Genomic DNA, 18,269 nt, shown 5'->3' with positions numbered 1-18,269 from the left:
CCAGAAAAAATAATATATAAGCCAACTACCAAAAAGTAGAGAACTTAGATACACGAATACCCTTGGAGAAAGATATTTGCCACTCATCCTTTGATGCGAGGATTTCAATTAATAATAATATATTTTTGCCAGATTATTTGTACGCAAAACTTAAGATTTTTTTGAAATAAATCCAAAATTCTACATTCGTTTTGTTCTAAACAAAACATCTACAATAAAAATGCTTAAAGTAAAGTAAAAAATGTATAAAGTGCACTTAAGCTTATTTAAAATCATTAATTTGCACAAATTCTATGTAATTTTCAGAAATCTACAAGGGTATTATAATATTTTATTTATAACATAAAAATAATGAAAAGAAGGCAAACCAAACTGAAGCGCATACTGTCATTGCCTCTTGCATTTTAGCTAGACAAATATTTGGCTTGGCTTTCGTTTTCCTCTATTTTTTTTTTGCTCTGTTCACACTTTACCACCTCTCGAATACTTCAACTAGTTGGAACGGCTTTAGTGGGTGTCAACAGACAACAAAACCAAAAATATGTATAAGAAAATACTTTCCTCTGCTCACACAATTTTTGTCATTAGCTAAAACGTAGTTGCAAGCTCTCTCACTTTCTCCTATTATAACTAAACTACATCGGTTATCTATAGCCATTTTAGCCTAGGCTTAAGTTCCCCCTCTCCCCCCCCCCCCACATCACAAAGCGTAAGTATTGCCGACTTAACTCTTTCTTTACGTGTAAATTTCGGAACTGCTTCGATATAAACCTGCTATTTATTTGAATGAACTGCGTTTATGCCCATTTAGTTGACTTTCGACCAGCTTGGCCATAGTTTTACTTCCTCATTCGATTGCAACATCAATAAAAAAAATAAAATAAAATAAATGTGGAATGAAATTAGTGCAAATGAAAAATGGTTCTGAATATCCACAACATTGTAGAGGAAAGTGATGTGACCACAAATGAGACAAAGGTAAAATCGTTTCTCTAATTAAGTTGAACCCGTCAATGAATAATGCTGATTCCAATTTAATTTTAATATTTAATGCTGTTGATTTGATTTTGTAAATTCCGTTTAGAGCCGATTACGTTTTGAGAGTCATTAGGTTAAGCATCTTTATTAGAAATGATTCCGGTACAAATCCATGACATTCGAATGTTCTCCCATAGCTAGTAGATTTTAATTGAAATCCGAACCATTTTTGATGCTTTTGTCTTTCACATGACTGCCATTTTATATACAAATTTTGGCAACAAAAATATCATTTTACTGTTGCGAAATTTTCATGGAAATGTTTTTGATTCGACCAAGGCCTCAACTGATAATGAGACTTTTCCACTTTGATGTGGCCAACTCGATGCCAACTTGGCCCCAATGTTAATTAAGCGGCTGGCTCTTGTTCCCTGTTTTCCGCATTTTCCGCCCTCAACACAATGCACACAATTTCCATTTTAGTTTTTCCGCAACTGCAGAAAGTTAGTGAGCGAGCAAATAAATTGCGGAGGGAAAGCCACAAAACAACTGAAAGTAAGTGCAAGTCTGGCTTTATTGGGTTGCCATTTTAATTAAAAAGCCAACCGAACGAAATTCAATCAAATTATAAACAAGGTCCCCGCTCGGACCTGGGATTTATGTGAGCAAATTAAAAGTAATATGGGTAATAGAGAATGGAATTTTAGTTTGTAAACAATGTAAGCTTAAAGAAATAACTTAAAATATTTTAGCTTTTACAAATGTATTTGGTACAATTTGAAATATGGAGCGTTAAGTTAAGGGTAAATATTGAAAAGAGAAATTTTGAATATTTTATGATTGTTTCCAAATTGCTCAGTGACCTTTCCCCAGAAGGCAAGCTTAAGTCGGGTTTTACTGCTTCCCTTTTTTAATTAGGGCCCCAACGAAACGGAATTCAATCAAATTAAAAGTAAAGCTCTTGGCAGGACTCCCTGCCATATCTTAAATGCCCATCTCCCATTTGATGTGGCAGTTTTGCTTTTTCCTCACATTTTCCTTAATTTATATTTTAGAACCAATAAAATGCGCACATAAATTTTACTGCATAGCGAAAGGGGATTAGCACCCCAGCTGAAAGATTCCAACTTTAGTTTGTTCGGTGGTAGTGTGATATTTTTTTTTGTCTTTCATATCTGACACATATATATATACATATGTACATATATATGTATATATATATGTGGTTAGATGCACATTTAGTAATGTGCCTGTGTGTGTGTGTGGGCCAGTTGATGTGGAACAAGCTCATTAAACAGCCAAATCCAACCATTTGATTATGTGCCATAAAAGCGTAAAAAGAACATGTGTCGAGAGAAAGTGGGAGGGTTTTTGGTGGAGCTTCCATTGCGGCGAAGGATGTTAAAAAAAAAAAACGGCAATGCAGTTGCATTTTTCCCCACTTTCCACTAAGCGGCTTCCATTGGCTGGGAACTAACTTTGTCAAGCTACTACGGAATTTCCGAAGAATTGCAAGACACCAATTCTTAGAAAATTCTATAAAGAGATATCTGAACTAGCCACGCTCTTTGTTTGAATATCGCAAACTAGTTTGTTATTTTATATAACTACAAAATGATTATAGCTTATGTAAGGGACAAAAATTGAACAAAGCAATTGTAATTATTAAAACGTTTAATTAAGCTGATGATTTTTACCAACGGTTTTTTTTTTGCAAAATTTAAAACCAATTAAATGCATTTACATATGTGTGTTCTTTGCACTATACATATATGTATGTCATACTAACTGTACCAGCTTAAGAGCATTTTAGAGTAGAGCAGCCATTTTATGTGATTCGAAGAAAATGGGAAAATATTAAAAGGAAAACGATTTCGCCAGTGCGCTCATGTGTTTTTTTTTTCTCAGCTCGTGTGTCGGCTAAGGAAATCGAAAATCTGTAATCTTGCGCATCGACTGCCAGCCACATTTTCCACTCGGGCATTTTCCACATCGCATCTACGCCGCAAAGAGCGTGTTATAGAAATGTTTACAAGATGGGCAAACAGTTTCAATCGAAGCGCAATGATTTTCTGACTCGCAACATCGACGCTGGCATAAGTGTATATGCATTAAATGTGCAGTGCCATTTGCCAAATTGATTTGCAATGTGGGCGGCGACTGGTTACTGGTTGGGTGGCAACAACGACCAGTGAAGCGCAAATGTGATCCGAGTTGGTCAAGAGTATCTGTCGATCTGCCTATCCGTCAGATACGACATGCACACGACGGCCTCGCTCTGGCCAAAACATTTCGGTGTTGCATGAATGATTGAGCTTGCCAGCCTTGCTTGCTTGCATGATACATGTATGTATGTATGTATGATGGATGCATCTGATGCCAACGATATCGGTGGCTCGGCCCCATTTGCTGGGCCTTCTTCAAAAAGGGGCTCAGAATGGGGGATCGGCGTGGTAATGGGTAACTGGCTGGCGTTAATCGAATCAAATGCACCGCACGTTGTGTCCACAGGCATTGGCCAAAGCCATTGTCAGGGACATGAGCAGATGGCAGTGCATTAAATCTTGGCCACAGTGGGGCAAAACTAGTAGTACATATTCAACCGAATTGAATTATATTTAATTTAATAAATAATAAATAAACATTGGAAGATTATATGACAAGTAGAAGAAAGTATACTCTTTATCGTAATCATTAGCCGCATCGCTTCATCCGTCCGTTTCTCTGTCTCTTTATACGTAAAGATCTCAGAAGCTATATGAATGATCGAATTATTACCACTATTTTATTTCTCAATTCTCAATTGTTACTCAACCACTGTGGTTTTCCGTTGGCTATATAACGTGGTGGAGTGGCGTCGTCGATTGTGGCGTGGCATGGCCGTAACTGTTAGTCGGGACCTGACACGCTTGATTGAGTTCAAAATCAGATTTGTGGTACCCTCCCAGCTCGCATTGCAAATTGAAATAAAAACGGAACGTGACATTTGGTTTGGTTGGCAACAGGCGGGCCGAGACTGAAAACGGAAATGCGAATGAAACTGAAACAAAGGGCCAAACAATCGAGTAAAGTTTCAGGTTCTTCACCTCTTTTTTTTAACTACCCTTTCAGTGGCAAATTTGGTGTACACCAGAAGTTAAAAGTGCATGCATTACATCTTTCCTGTTATACTTCAACTGAAAGGGTATCTCCAGTTGGTTATCTATATCTATTTCTTCTGTATGGATTTAAATCGGGAAAAAGGGGTGCCAATCTCTCTTTTGGAAACGCATATTTTATTGTCAAAATCAATAGATGTCAGCGTTTAACAGCTGCCAGCGGCAAAATACAACCCCTGATTGCCTGTCAAAAGCTCTTTCGTTTTATTAGATTTTCCCAGCCGGTGGCTTTTGGCCCAGGTAAGTCGTAGAAATTTCCATTTGCTGTTTGTTGTTCTGGTGTACTTTCCGTACCTTTGTCTGTATTTTTCTAGCTTCCTGCATGACCCATAAACACGCACACACATCAACACAAATCAAGTCTCATGCTTCCCAAATTTCCAAAAAAACAAAAAAAAAACTTTTAAAAACTCATCGTGTTAAATGTACAATCATTTGATAAACATTTACATATATATATTTATATATATAAATAAAAGAATTTATATATTTTTTCTTTTTCTCTTCTACTCCCCCCGCCACCCACTCAAACACACACGCACACACCCACAAAAATCACACTAATCCCCGAAATATATATATGTATGTATGTATGTATATATGTATGTACTTATGTGTATATGTGTCACCACAAAACAAAATTTAAACCCCAAAAATACTTACATGAAATTCCAAAAATAATGTCTAAAAATATGAATCGAGCAGCATTCGGTAAGTATGCTAAGTATTATTGTTGAAAGATATGTTAGATGTAAAAAAAATATATATTTAAAATTTTGGTGTTACTAAGAAAAGCCTATTATAAGTGATTTTAATGATAAGCTCAGGAACTTAAAATGATGTATAAGTATATTATTTTTTTTGTGATAAGCAAAGAATTAATTTATTAGGAGGGGAAAAAAAAAAATTATCAAGAACATTTCCCACAGTTTTTTTTTCACTCATTATAACTTGCCATAATTGTTTACAATTATTAAGCAAGTAGCGCGGTGGTAATAAAATTATTTAGATACCTCAACGGAAGCGCCGGAAACCTTTATAGTCTGGACGTGTCCTGACCGCCCGCTAAATTTATGAATTTGCCCCCGTTGGTAAACCACCCCCTCAGCTCCCAAAGAACCCCCGAGGTCACCCCATATACATAGGCCGACTTGTGGTGGTCCCGCTGACTTGGCTAATGGACAGCCGTTGGCGTAAAGTGGAAAAAAAAAGAGAAAGCGACTTCTGCGGTTGCCTAGGACTTCCAGGCGACCGACTTTCCTGTGCCTATCTAACGATGCCATTATATTGTCATGAATATGATTATGTCGGGCCATATATATAAATATCGTATTTTCCGGAGCGGGCGGGAGCACGACATAAAGGTAAGGCGCGAAGGCTGGCATCATATTTCACTTGTTGTTCAAGATTGAGGGGGAAAAGTTTTGGCCTTAAATAAATAGCGAAAAATATGGCAGAATGCAGGCAACTCTTGTCACCATTCCAACAGCACAGTGATGCCCACTCTTTTTGCCTACTTTCTTTCCGTCTCTTTCTGCGACTCCTGTCCTTTTGTTGCTGTCTCTTTTGCTTCTTCTGTGTGTGTCCCTTTCTTGGCCAAGCGAATTTATGTGCGGCGCGTGTGAAGAATTTGTAGCCTCGCCTCTAATTGCTTGGCGGTAACTGAAGACCTGTGTATTTTTTTAGCCCACCCCCACTGCGCTGTGTTTGCCCACCTCATGGTATCCTAGCAAAAAATAACGTGCAAAGTGTTGTCTGCCATAATTAAAGCCGACTTAGCAGACAGCGAGCATCTGTTTTCGGTCTGACAAAGTTCAAGTTCAGAGCGGCAGCAAACGAGAACCACCGACCCTTACCATCCGTACTAAAACCACCCATCTACAACCAGCCACCCCTTTTCGCTGACCTTGCGGAGACAAGTGCAAAGTGCACGGCAGGCAAGGATTCTGTAGGTGCACTGTTACAGAAAATACTAATAGCATATTATATTTACTTTATTAACTAACTTAAAGTACTATTTACTATATTTTTCTGGCTAAACCTTTAATAAATATAAATTGCCTCTTTAAACTTCGGCTTCTGCATTTCAACATCGACAATTGAGTTAGAAAAACATGTTCAAAACTCATAATTGTATTCAAAAATTGTACAATTTTCAATTACAAAACACAAATAATAAATTAATATTGCTTCATAAATTATTTCATAATTTACCATGATTTCTTTTGCTAATTAGCGAAAATATTATAATTTTCTCGCAGTTTCCCAGTTGCAACTGGCGCATTTTTCCACCTTTCGTTCATTCATAATTCAGTTTGGGCCGACATATCCCACATAGCGGCCTTTCGTCCTGCGAGCCCCTTTCCTTTCTTAAACTGGCATTTAAGCTGCGGTTCTTCTCGCATTTACCGCGTTTTCCACCCTGCCCGCGCTTGACACATCAAGTATACGCCATGTGGCGCTGTGCTATGCCAGCTATTTCTCGTTTATTAAACGTCGCGGGCGCAAAAATTTAATAAAAACCGACAGGAAAGTTGTAGATGCTTAGCCAGCCAAGCGTTGAGCCCTCGATAAGTTATTATACCCATGCCAGCGAATCCGGAATAACCCCCGAAAAAAGGGCGAACATAAAAATAAGCAGCGAATAAGGCGACAAAACAATTGACATGGACATAAAAGCAATCAGTTGCTGGGCGGACAAAAGAGAGATTTGTTTGTGTAAATCGCTTTTCAAATCGCACTTTATCAGCGGAAATAAATCGACGGAAATCCGAGGAGCAAATCTTGCGTATCCTTGGCCAGGGCCATAAACACATGGGCATTTTAACTACGATCCGGACATAATTGTAGCTAGAAAAAGGACATCAAATGCAGGACATACTCATACCCACATTGTGTGAGCCCAAGTGGGTGTGGCACTTGTTGTAGGTTGCCAAGAGGGCTGTGCGTTGTGTATATTTGCAAATCGATTTCGTTGTGATTGTGAAAACAATTTGAAAATTGCTTTGAGCCATTTTGGGGGCAAGTCGAGCGACAAGCGGTTGGCAAATAAGAAAACCCACATGTTCACACACACATGCCCGCCCACGCACACATTTGCAAGGCAAACACACACACACGCGCACAGAGACAAATTCTGTGAAAGTTAAGAACATTCTCTGAAAAGAACGGGTTACTAGTGGGATAGATGGAAGGTATTAACAAAGTATTGAGAGTTTAATGTTTTATGTAAATTCAAAAATTCAGCTGTACTTGATAAAAGTTCCTTATATAATTCTACTTCTCTTGACATTGTACATATGTAAATGATAAGCCCATCTTTTCTATTTGACAATCCGTTTCAAGCCCAAATTTAAGGATATTTAAAACACCGATTTAGTTTGTTTTGATTTCCTCTTCCAAAAAATCCCACAGAAGCTGAAACAATTTTCCAGCTCTTCTCATATCCTTTGTGATTTCGGAGGCGGGCAAGGGAGGGGGGCGTGGCTGGCAGCTATGACAACTGAAATAGGCTGCACTAATTTGACAGAGCTCAGAATTCAAGAATCAGTGGGTGGGCTGCAGCCGGGTGCACTGAATGATTGACTGCCTCTGACACCTTCGCCAAAGTTTCCCCAGCTACGATTCGGTTCCATTCGACACATCCCGTCGACACAAAGGAACATGGTGGAAAATCAAGGGAAATCGGTGAAGGAGCGACGAAACAGGGGGGGAAACTTCCAGCTGACTCAACAGGAAAATCAGTCAAAGTTGATTCGAATCGATGATGTGGCAGAAAGTTGAGCAACAAATTTTATTCTGCCATATGTGTATATGGACTCACATTTGGGCTTGATTTTAAACGAGTTTTCAAAGTGGTATTTGCAAAATTCACTCAAAATTGTAAAAGCCATTGCAATAAAAGTACTGAAATATCAAATGAGATTTTTACAGTTCAACGTTAGGTATATTTAGAATTAAATTTTTATTCATTATATTTATCCAAGGATTGTTTCAGAAGGATATTTGTTCAAAGACGTTTTCCCTATAAATCATAAAACCAAAAAATGCGCTGTGTTTGTGTATTTCTGTGAACGACGAATAAAACATGAATAACAAATATAAAAATTGGAATAAAAATATAAAATTGGAATTTAAGTGGTCAATGCGGAGTGTATTTTAGTGCTGCTCCTCGTCCCCCTCGTCGATCGTGTGGCAGTCGGCACCCAAGTGGGTGCCTCGCTTCACTTTCTCCAGCTGCATTTCCTCCTTTCCCTCCTTGACCAACATGGCCCACGAATCGGGAAACTTGTGGTGCGACTTGCGCTGTGAACGTGCCATATTCTTGCCCATGCGGTAATCTGGGTTCAAATCCAAGTCACTGGTGTCCAGTACCTCGTCCATGGCGTCCACATCTTGGCCTTTGCGACAGTTCGACTGGACCTCATAGTCCTGGTCCGTCATCTTTTCAAACATGTCCGATTCATCATCGTAGTCGTAGAAGGTCGGTTTCTTTGGTGGACGTCGTCCGTCCACTTGACAGCGCCCGAAAATCACAATGGAAATGTAGATTATCACCAGTAAAGCGACGGAAGTCATTTTCGATAAGTTGTCGGAGTGCTGACTATAGTCGGAATGAGTAAAAGCGGCTGAAACATTTGGCAGAAGAAGGGCTGGCGTACTTGGATTACACATTTCATATAGTATTAATATATTTTTTAAAAGTTGTGAACATATTTAAAGCAAGAGTACATACAAATGGTTTTATTCTTTATTGTAGGGTCTCTTTAAGTATTAATATTCATACAATATTTATTTTATAAATCCGGAGTTATCATTCTCATCACATTTCGCTCGATCTCATCCCGACTGTCCATGAGGCGACGCAATTTAGCATCGTAATCCTCGTATCGTTCTTGATTTTTTTCATCCGGCTGTAATTGCGATGAAGCCTGAAACTCCTCTGATGTTTCCGGTGAGGTCATCCAATATCTCGACTTTGATCCCGTGATGTCCTGGCCGCTGTTCAAAGTGGTTTGCAGCTGGACAGGACCATGGAAGAGTTGCAATAGAGGCGGAACCATCACTCGACGATCCTCAGTAAAAGCTTGTGGCTGGACCTCTTTGTTATCCACACTGTCCTCGAAATGGCAGTTGTCATCAGCACACAGCTCGGTTGCCTCATAGAAATCCGGCTTCTTGGACCATTTCAGACTAGGATGTTCCGTAGGCGTAGTGCCTTGGTTGTTGTTTCTGCATATGTTGTCATTTTTCGCTTTTGACAAGCGGGATTGAAGGATCTGCAGATTATCGGTTATGGCTTTGGTGTGCTTGTGCAGAGATCCCAACAAACAGTTAATTCTCGAAACAAAAGCTTCATCCTCAAAACTAATGTCGTCGTCCTCCTCTTCATAAGCCTCATCATCGCCATTGTCTTCATCACCATCATGGATATCATCGTCATCACTATTGCCCGCAGGATCGGCATTCTCGTCATCGTCCTCGTCCTTGACCATCTTCCTGTCAACCTTGCAGCGATCCTTCTTTTCATACTTCACATCATTCGGATTTTCGGCGGGACATATGCCCGATTGCGAGTCCATGTCGGTATTGACCTTCCACTGATCCCGATCTCGATCGAAATCGTCCTCCATGGCACCGCTTCGTTGCTTCTTTGGCTTTTCAAATATGGAGTTAAAGCCATCAAATGTGTCACCATCGTCAATATACTGTATCAGTTGAGTCAATTGAGTGTGTAGCAAAAGGATAAATATAATGATTATTTTAGTTAACCAGGCCATTTTATTTTGTTAGAGCGTAGCAAATGACATTTAATGCTTTTCGAAACATTTAAACATCAAACGATGATTCCTTGAATTTTAATTGTTTGCTTTTGATTCTCATAAACATTTTCGCTCAACCTCCGGAATGGAAATCTTACAAAACCAATGGATTCCTGTGGCTTTCCTTCCGGTATGTCATCGGTTTGCATTCCTGCGGCTTCTGGCGGCTTCATCTCCTGATGCTTTTCTCCAGCTTTTCCCTGATTTTCCCGCAGTTTCCTGCTGCCACTGACGTCAAGGATGCGGCACTGAAATGTTCACTTATTGCGGTTTTTGTTTCCATTCTTTTACCCCGCCTGTTGTTTACAACCTGCGCACGATTGCCCCAAAGGTGCGACCATGGGCGGGTTGGCATTGGGGGTTGGGAAATGTGGGTGGTGGTGGGTTGTGGATAAAAGGGGGGGGGGGGGTGGCGTCTAACGAATTCATCAGCGCTCACAAAAGATGAAGAAAAATGGTAAACTGAGGCCAAAAGATGGCCACGAGCGAAACACCTACGCAAGCGGAAGGGAAGTCACTCACCATCTCCCACAAAAAACCCCTACACCACGACATGCACTGGAAAAAATGAGGAAGGAAATACAAAAACTTATTTTGAGATTTTGAGATGGTTTATTATAAAAGTTTTTGATTGTCCTCATTCATTCAATCCTATATACTATAGGAAAACATGCATATTTTCTCAGATCTTGAAATGTTGGACAATTTTTTCTTAGTGCATAATCACACCATGCTGAGCGTCACCCTTGCGGAAGTTGCTAAAGGATGGAAAGGATGCCGGTGAGGATGGAAATAGAAATAGAAACGCAGCACAAGTGCTACAGACAAGTCCGATGATGAAGACGATGATGGTGCAGGTGATCCAGGTGCCTCAGGTGGGAGTGGGGATAGTTACGACTTATATGCATCACCGGAGGACGATGGGCGGGGCATGATGAGTACCGCTCTTGGAAAATGCATTTTCAGTGTCGCTTTCCTGCCGTGGGTGCAACAAGCTGTCCCATGAAAATGTCTTTATGCCCGAGCAAAATTGGAAAACATGCGTGCACTGAGGGAAATTCATCGATCGAACTTTTTATGGAAACTACAATTGCGATTAAGGCATCTTAAGTTTTGTTCAATTTGTTATATTACTGTATTTCATAAAAGGTTTTAACTACACCTTTTTCGTTAAGGCCTAAGATTATTAACATTTTACAATAAAAGCTCGTTATTTTACTATTTCTCTAGGTGTAGAGGTATGCTTAAACAGGTTTGCCCCTCAGTTATCATGTCCTCTTAGAGATTTGATTTAATTCCGCCGGCCCACTCTAGCATTTTGTAATTGCTCGACCAGGCGACTTCCCTGCAATTTGCAATTAAACTGCTGCAGTTGATGGCAGTCGTCGTTGGGGAGTCGATTCCATTTCCACAGGATATACAGCGAGCAGGAAAACGCACATCTGTGCGGGAAAAAGTTGGCCAGAGGGAGCTTTTTAGTTCAGTGACATTTAAACTTTAATTTAAAGTGGCAAGCCCTTTTACTCGCAATGGCAATTAGCAGTGAAAGGAGGGGAGAACTAAATGAGCTATTTCTAATTATGTGTTTCAGCGTTTGCCCCTTTTTAATGGAACATAATTTATTTTTCCTGTTACTTTGGGCCATACAAAGAACGAATAAAAATAATTATCAATTATTATTATGCGGCTTCAGTTGAGCGATTTTTAGGCGTTACCAAATGACGCATTTCAATTCAAAATTGTTTAAAAGCCATTTAGACTAATCTATACCACCATATTTCAGAAAAAAGTTTTTGTTATGAATAATTTGGTTAGTTTAAAGCATTATTATCTGTGCTAAAATACATTTTACTAAACGTATACTGACTTAATGAATCACATTTTGAATAAATATTTCAAATAAAGTTTCAACTCATGACTAACATTTATTAAAATTAAAGCTGCGCTTAAAGCTTAAAAGCTGTTATCCTTGAGTTCAAGCTTTAAGCTTACAACAGGGACATTACTTACAAGCTCAAGTATTACAAAAGTTCTGTCCTTATGTACACCAACCTAAGTAAGCTCAAGAGCCTTTCAGAGCTTGGGTTCCTCTAGAAAAGCTCAAATTATTCAAAACGCAAAGTTGCCCGCTCCTGCCATTTTCATCACTTTCCACTTTCTCTTTTATGCTTTCATCGTTTTCTACCGTTTCCCATTTTTTCCGCGCTTTTCCTCGTGCACCGCATAAATCATTTCTCCTCGAAGGGAGAAGCGTTGTGCAGCGTTGCACAATGTTGTGTGTGGTTTTTCCACTGCATTCGGAAAATGGCATTGAAAAGCTGTTGGCGAAACAAAATTTATGACCCCCTAGACTTTATATTCTGACTTTTGGCCGCTGGCCTGTTGCTGAGTTTTCACTTTTAATGTGAGGGTTTTTTTTGCCGAGCAACGTTGCCAAAAATGTGCGCCAGCATCATTTGTAAAAAAAATCTTTCAAATGAGATGAAAAACAAAAGGGGAAATTGCTTATTAGATATTAGCTAAAAAGAAAAACTTGGCCAAGCACTTTGTTTTTTTTTTTTTGCTGCTTTCATTCTGTGTTTTGTTTAGGCAATGACTTTCATTCAGCTGCTTGCTTATTCCATTCACTTGCCATAAAGGATTTTTCATGGCACGGTACGCAGGACGACGGCACGTGAAATATGCTAAATGGACGCGAACTCATGACAAACAAACAAACAAACGACGGCGGTTGATCAACTGCTTTGGTTAACCCTTGTTTCTCCAGGGGGTTTTTCTGCACATCCCATCTTCAAGCCATCCCCCTATTTTCAGGACCAGGTGCACATTATTCATTCCTCTGACACGGCCCCACCAAAAAAAAAAAAAAAAAAAAAATACTGAAATAAGGACACGTATGCGATGGGGAAATGGGCGGTAATCGACTTGATAATACCCCGAGGATATAAGAACGCTAATGGTAGTGATTAATGGCGATTGCTCTCAATGAAAGCCAAATCACTTTCTTAAAAACTCAATTATCTCAGCTCTATTATTTAAAAGGATTTTTACAAACTTTTTTTCAAACGTACAGTATAAAATATTATTTTTTTTATATATAAATCCAATTTTAATAGCTGTAAGAACCTATAATTAGGACTCTGTTTGTGCTCTTCCTAAATAATCCTAGTGGACAAGAAGGCTGATGCCAATACCAAGACATGTTCACAACTTTTTATACTTTGTAAAGTTCTTAAGACGCTTTTTTCCATCGTCTGCATTATTTTTTGCCCTTTACTGACTCGTTTGCTACTTAAAAAAAAAAAAATAACTGCAAGATGGCAAAAACTTTAAAAAAGCAACGACATGAGAATAAAACCTCATTAGGCACGTTCTGTCATTATGGTCTTAAATGAAAGTTTTTTGTTGGTTTAGAGCTTAGAAAATGGCTAACTAAAAAGGGATATATTTTTATAAAGTAATTTGAAAATAAGCTAAAGCTTCTAAGATCAGCAATTTTAGTTGAGTAAATATATAGTTTTATACTAGAGATGGTATTAACTACGTTACTTTTATTTAAAGTCAGTTCTTCTATACGTTTCTAATAACCCCGACGTTTAGCTTTAATGGCGGATTTTATTTTGCTTTTGGCGATTTTGTTTTGCTCGCTGCCTTCCGCGTTTTTCCTGGCACTGCCCTCAAAACAATTTTCCACGTGATTGTGGAAAAGCTTGGGTGCCACAAACAGGCGGCAGCTTTCATGCGGATGTTTGGAAAGCTCGCCAGCGCGCGGCTGCTGCGATAATACGGAAAATGTCGAATGGAAACTGGCGACAACTGTGCGTGTGCGATTTTCCGATTTTCCGCAGCGTCTTCGCTCAGTTCTGCCCAAAACGCCAGCTGCTGAAGTCGCACCGCTGAAGTCGCACGGAAAACGCGCGAGCGGAAATCGCGTTGCGTCGTTCGTCCTCGTTGCTCCTTTTTGAATCCTGGCGCATCTCGTCGGCGATCGTCGTTTACCCATTTGAAATCTCCCCCTCTCTGCGCGACCATTTGTATTTCATGTAAAAAAAAGTGAAAAAAAAACAAGAAAACTAAAACGTGGATTAATCAGGCATACCCCATAAATATTTTCTTTTTTTTTTCGGTGTTATAAGGCAGTAAAAACGGGAATTCTGTGAGTGCGAAATAAAAATGCGCAAATTGCTTAATTGACAATTGGCCGTAAAGTAATCCAATAAAGAACGCATAAAAAAAACCATAAAATGGAATTAACGGGAGGAAATCGGGGGAATCAGACTTAAGAGGAAATTAAAATGTTTAATATATTAGTTTAAATAAATTGAACAATGAGACTTTATAAGAAATGGCAAATTATATTTACTAATGAGATAAATAGTTAATTCAATGCAAATTTTAAGATAAATATATTTAATTGATTCAGATACAGAACAAATGTAATTCGTTAGTTGAGCAATAATTATTCTCTTACAAAAAAAAATATAAATATAAGAATAAAAATAAAAATAAGGTAAAATCTCTAATTTATTACGCAATTCAATTTTTGTGAACTGTGTGATCTAAAAGATGTTTAGTAATGTTTAATCTTGGTAAGATTGTGGGAATTGATGATTAATGTAATTTTTGAAGACAGACGTACAACTTTAATTGATATAAAAGAATAAATAATAAAATTGACTGTAATTATACAAAAGTCGTATAGGCTCTAAGAGCACTGCCAAAGGGATTGCAGGCCTGTAAATCAAGTATACGCCGCGTGGTTGCTTTTGCCGCTTGTTTGTGGGATTTCGCCTGTTGCCATCCTGGCACAGATTGCTAAAATAAAAAGAGTCGACACAAATTGCTGAGGAATTTCGATTGGCAAATCTTTGATTTCTCTCTCGTTTCGTTGCGTGCTGATTGCCCCACGAGCCCGTAAAATGCCGACGTCCTTAGTCCTTTTATGTGCCACCCTTGGTCCTGAGTCCTTTGTCCTTTTCACTTTGTACTGTGTACCTTGCCCTGCCGAACGCCAAATGTTGGTTGGTGAATGCTGACTTCTGATGCCCGGGCCTCACCTTATTTATTTGGGAATTGGCACTGTCTTCGGCTTTGGAATCGGTTACTTTGTCTTTGGCCAATATTTGCATGGCAAATAGAAGCCGGATAGAGCCACAATACTGAATGCTGCTTATCGCCGATGCTTATCGTTATTTTCGTTATCGTCTTGGTCCTTTTTCATTCGCCCTTTGGCAATGGGCAATATGTTAATAATGCCCTGGTAATTAGCCAAAAAGTCGGGCGTCGGATAATTTGGCAAACAGCGTCAGCTAATTAAATCACGTAGCAAATGCATAAAAATAAAGCGTTTCGTTCTATCTCTAATTTGATCCCTGTGGGCCAAAACGCCGCCACTTTTAGGCAAATTAATAGGGCAAGAAAAAGAAGCCCGGGCTCAGACAAACAACAGCAATTAGGCCCATGGCTGGCTCACATATGTAAGCATTGTCTAGGGTCCCAGACCTCCATTTTCCAACCCCCCATTTTCCCACTTTCCCATTTTCCACTCACACCCATCAAAGGCTTAAGGGTTCGAATAAATTGCCTTCATCATCTTTCACTTTTCGCCCGGTCTCTCTGGTGTGGTCTCACCATTTCATTTTTTCCTTTCATCCGAAAGTTTCTTTTGAACACCCATTTCTATGCCCGACACACACGGCGAAGTATATTAAAATTTCCTGTCATCTTGCGGCATTAACACACAAATGGGAAACTTGAAAAAAACGTACATGAAAAAAAGGAGCATGGCCTGTAAAGTTTTGAAAATGAAATTAAAGCAAATGCATGCGAATCTCTTATTGAATTATCTGCAAAACTTTCCACGCCTAACCAAGCAAAACTCACACTAACTTTCCATAATAAACACAATGACACTGAGCTGCGGGTTTTTCCGGACTTTGCAAAGTTTACACAAATCTTTTGGTTGGCAATGTTTTGCATCTGCTAAATGGGTTTATTCATTTATTCACCTGTTGAAATACAATAAATTGAAAAAAAAGGTATATAAAAAGATATAGATATTAATTAAAGTATGTACATAACTATGCAAAAATATTTTAGTATTTAAACTATTAAAGTAATATTTGGCATAACATAACTTAACTTGTTCTCAAGTCTTTGAGAATGTAAATGATTCCTCGAATAAGAAACTTGATTGTTTATTAGGATTATTTTAAATTGTTGTAGTCGATTTTCTGTCGTTTTTCCAAGTTTCTTTTCTCGATTGATACATTGTAGATCAACTTTTGTGGCATTTTAAGGGACACCCTTCTCCTTCGCGTTTGGAGTATGAGATCTCCATCATGTACATCCCATCCAATTCCCTTCCATTTCATCCCATCCCATTCTATGCGCTGGGCGACGACAAGTCATGCGATATGTTGGCAAGGACGTCAAGTGCCCGTATATAGTTACATTAACCGCACACAACGGCCCTCATGGTTATTGTTGCTGTTGTTGTAGCTCGGCTGTTGGCTTATTTAAGTTTCAACTTCAGCTCGAGTTTCTGTTTTCAGCTGTCCGCCCAGCAAAGACATTGTATTAAAGGCGGCCGACGTGATCAAGTATCTCATTCGCAGCATCTAGCAAACAGCAGCCCCATGGTTCCCCTCAATCCCCCAGTTAGTTGTATATCATTAGCATGAAGAAGCTGTCGGCGAAACTTTCCCAAATTGCAGCTACACAGGCAAAAAGATGAATTAAGTTCAATTGATAGCACTGGGCATTCAAATTAGGGGATTTATAAATATATATATATATTAATTTTTACTAATTTATTAATAATTTAGTAGAAAAAATGTGAGTAAATGAAAGGCATAATGGCATATTGTACACTTCTTACAATCACTTTTTCTCTCTGTGTACAAAAAGTAAAAAAGTTGGGATAAAAGAAAGCATAATTTGGAGCGTGCTAAAGTGCAGAGCGCTCAGATAGAAGAAGGCGGCGGCAAAAGCAACCAAATCGAATAAACCATACTCGAAATAATGCAATAAATCTCTCAAACGAACTTTAATACAGAGTGCAAAACGAACTCAAATTACACATAAATTTCAATTGGCAAAGTCGAAGTGAAGGCCGGCCTCAGGATTTATCGCCCGACGATAATAATTAAGGCGGCCAGCCGAACGTAGATACACTACGGCCCACAAATAGAGCAGCCCCGAACCGCAGATACTAACCGTTGGAGCAGCAGAAGCAAAACGAGATACATATCCAGATACAGATACAAGAAGAAAAGCCAGTATGAATGCCGCACAGAGCGGCGGCCACACGGGTGGCGGTGGTTCCATGGGCAAGAAGGGCTCCCAAATGGAGGTAATTATATTAAATTTTATTTACCACCCACTGAATGTGGGGACTGAAAGTGTGCGTCCAGTTGCGACCCAAGAAGTCCTTTCATTGCCATCGATTTGGTTTTTATTTGAAACGTATTACTCTCTTTCTTTTGCATTAATACTTTTTCGAGCATTTCTGCGTATATAACCGGTAGTCCATAAACTCATGGAGTTCCTTGAGCTCCAAGTCTTAAGATACTCAAAATATACATATACAAATACAAGTGTCCAGTTATAAGTTTCATTTAAAGCCCAATGAAAAATCACTTAAATGCATTTCTCAAGTATTAATATTATTTTGAGAGATATGGCAATATTGGAATTATTTTCTGAGGTTTATTGTAAATAGCCACATATTTATATTATATATAATTATTGTAATTATAATTCGAACTAAACTTTTTCGAAATTTCAAGAGTATTAAATGACTCAGTATTTGCTTTTTAATGGTCCACCCTCTTTATTTTTGACCATTTTTGGATTCCAATTTACAGCGTTTTGCTTTGTAGCATTTATGGGTATTTCTTAAGGCATGCGAAATTGGTGGGCGCGCCCACAGTGAGGGGGCGTGGCAGGCTTGACCTGTGTGTCGCCATTTGTAATGAGCGCAAATTGAATTTTCTATGCTGAGTTGAGACGTGACTTAGGTCTTGAAAAAAACGAAAGTAGAAAAGCATAAAAAGAAAACAAAGTGAAAGTAGAAACACAAATTAAAATAAAGCAATTCGATTAGCTTTCAGGCATGAAATTCTCAATCAAGCTAAAGGCAATTAAGTTAAAGTCCACGTTCTTAAAATGGTATGAGTTCTTTAGCTCAATTCCAAAACTGTACAATTCTATAAAATCAAAGCAAATAACATATTAAAAAGGGGATTGGCTCTAATTAAATTTTGTCACCAAAAAACAACACAGGCCATAAACATTAAACTATAAGTAA

At 38.7% G+C, this 18,269-nt stretch overlaps 3 protein-coding genes across 6 annotated transcripts in view; 1 reads left to right on the top strand and 2 right to left on the bottom strand.

The window, feature by feature from the left end:
* The window catches only part of CG45002 (uncharacterized protein), a 97,664-nt gene that overhangs the window by 34,493 nt on the left and 44,902 nt on the right, over positions 1 to 18,269 (top strand). For 2 of the 4 annotated variants that reach the window (NM_001272703.1, NM_132957.3), the window contains exons 1-2: positions 13,841 to 14,114; positions 17,016 to 17,312. The exons of the other annotated variants lie outside the window; for them this stretch is intronic. In NM_001272703.1, coding sequence (NP_001259632.1) covers positions 17,241 to 17,312 — 72 coding nt within the window. In that variant the 5' untranslated portion in view covers positions 13,841 to 14,114; positions 17,016 to 17,240. Of the gene's footprint in view, positions 1 to 13,840; positions 14,115 to 17,015; positions 17,313 to 18,269 lie in introns of those variants that run through there. 4 annotated transcript variants of the gene reach the window in all.
* Positions 8,198 to 8,741, bottom strand: CG43997 (uncharacterized protein). The gene has a single exon (NM_001272705.1). It carries the CDS (start codon positions 8,712 to 8,714, stop codon positions 8,295 to 8,297), a length of 420 nt encoding a protein of 139 aa, NP_001259634.1. The 5' UTR covers positions 8,715 to 8,741; the 3' UTR covers positions 8,198 to 8,294.
* CG43996 (uncharacterized protein) lies at positions 8,870 to 9,936 on the bottom strand. Its single transcript, NM_001144741.1, has one exon. It carries the CDS (start codon positions 9,914 to 9,916, stop codon positions 8,933 to 8,935), a length of 984 nt encoding a protein of 327 aa, NP_001138213.1. The 5' UTR covers positions 9,917 to 9,936; the 3' UTR covers positions 8,870 to 8,932.

Source organism: Drosophila melanogaster, chromosome X (assembly GCF_000001215.4).
Source record: "Drosophila melanogaster chromosome X".
Lineage (NCBI taxonomy): Eukaryota > Metazoa > Arthropoda > Insecta > Diptera > Drosophilidae > Drosophila > Drosophila melanogaster.
This window is presented reverse-complemented; position numbering and strand designations above follow the sequence as displayed.

Excerpts from the sequence above, each read along its gene's own strand:
- CG43996 (NM_001144741.1), bottom strand. The coding sequence starts at position 9,916 with ATGGCCTGGTTAACTAAAATAATCATTATATTTATCCTTTTGCTACAC.
- CG43997 (NM_001272705.1), bottom strand. The coding sequence starts at position 8,714 with ATGACTTCCGTCGCTTTACTGGTGATAATCTACATTTCCATTGTGATT.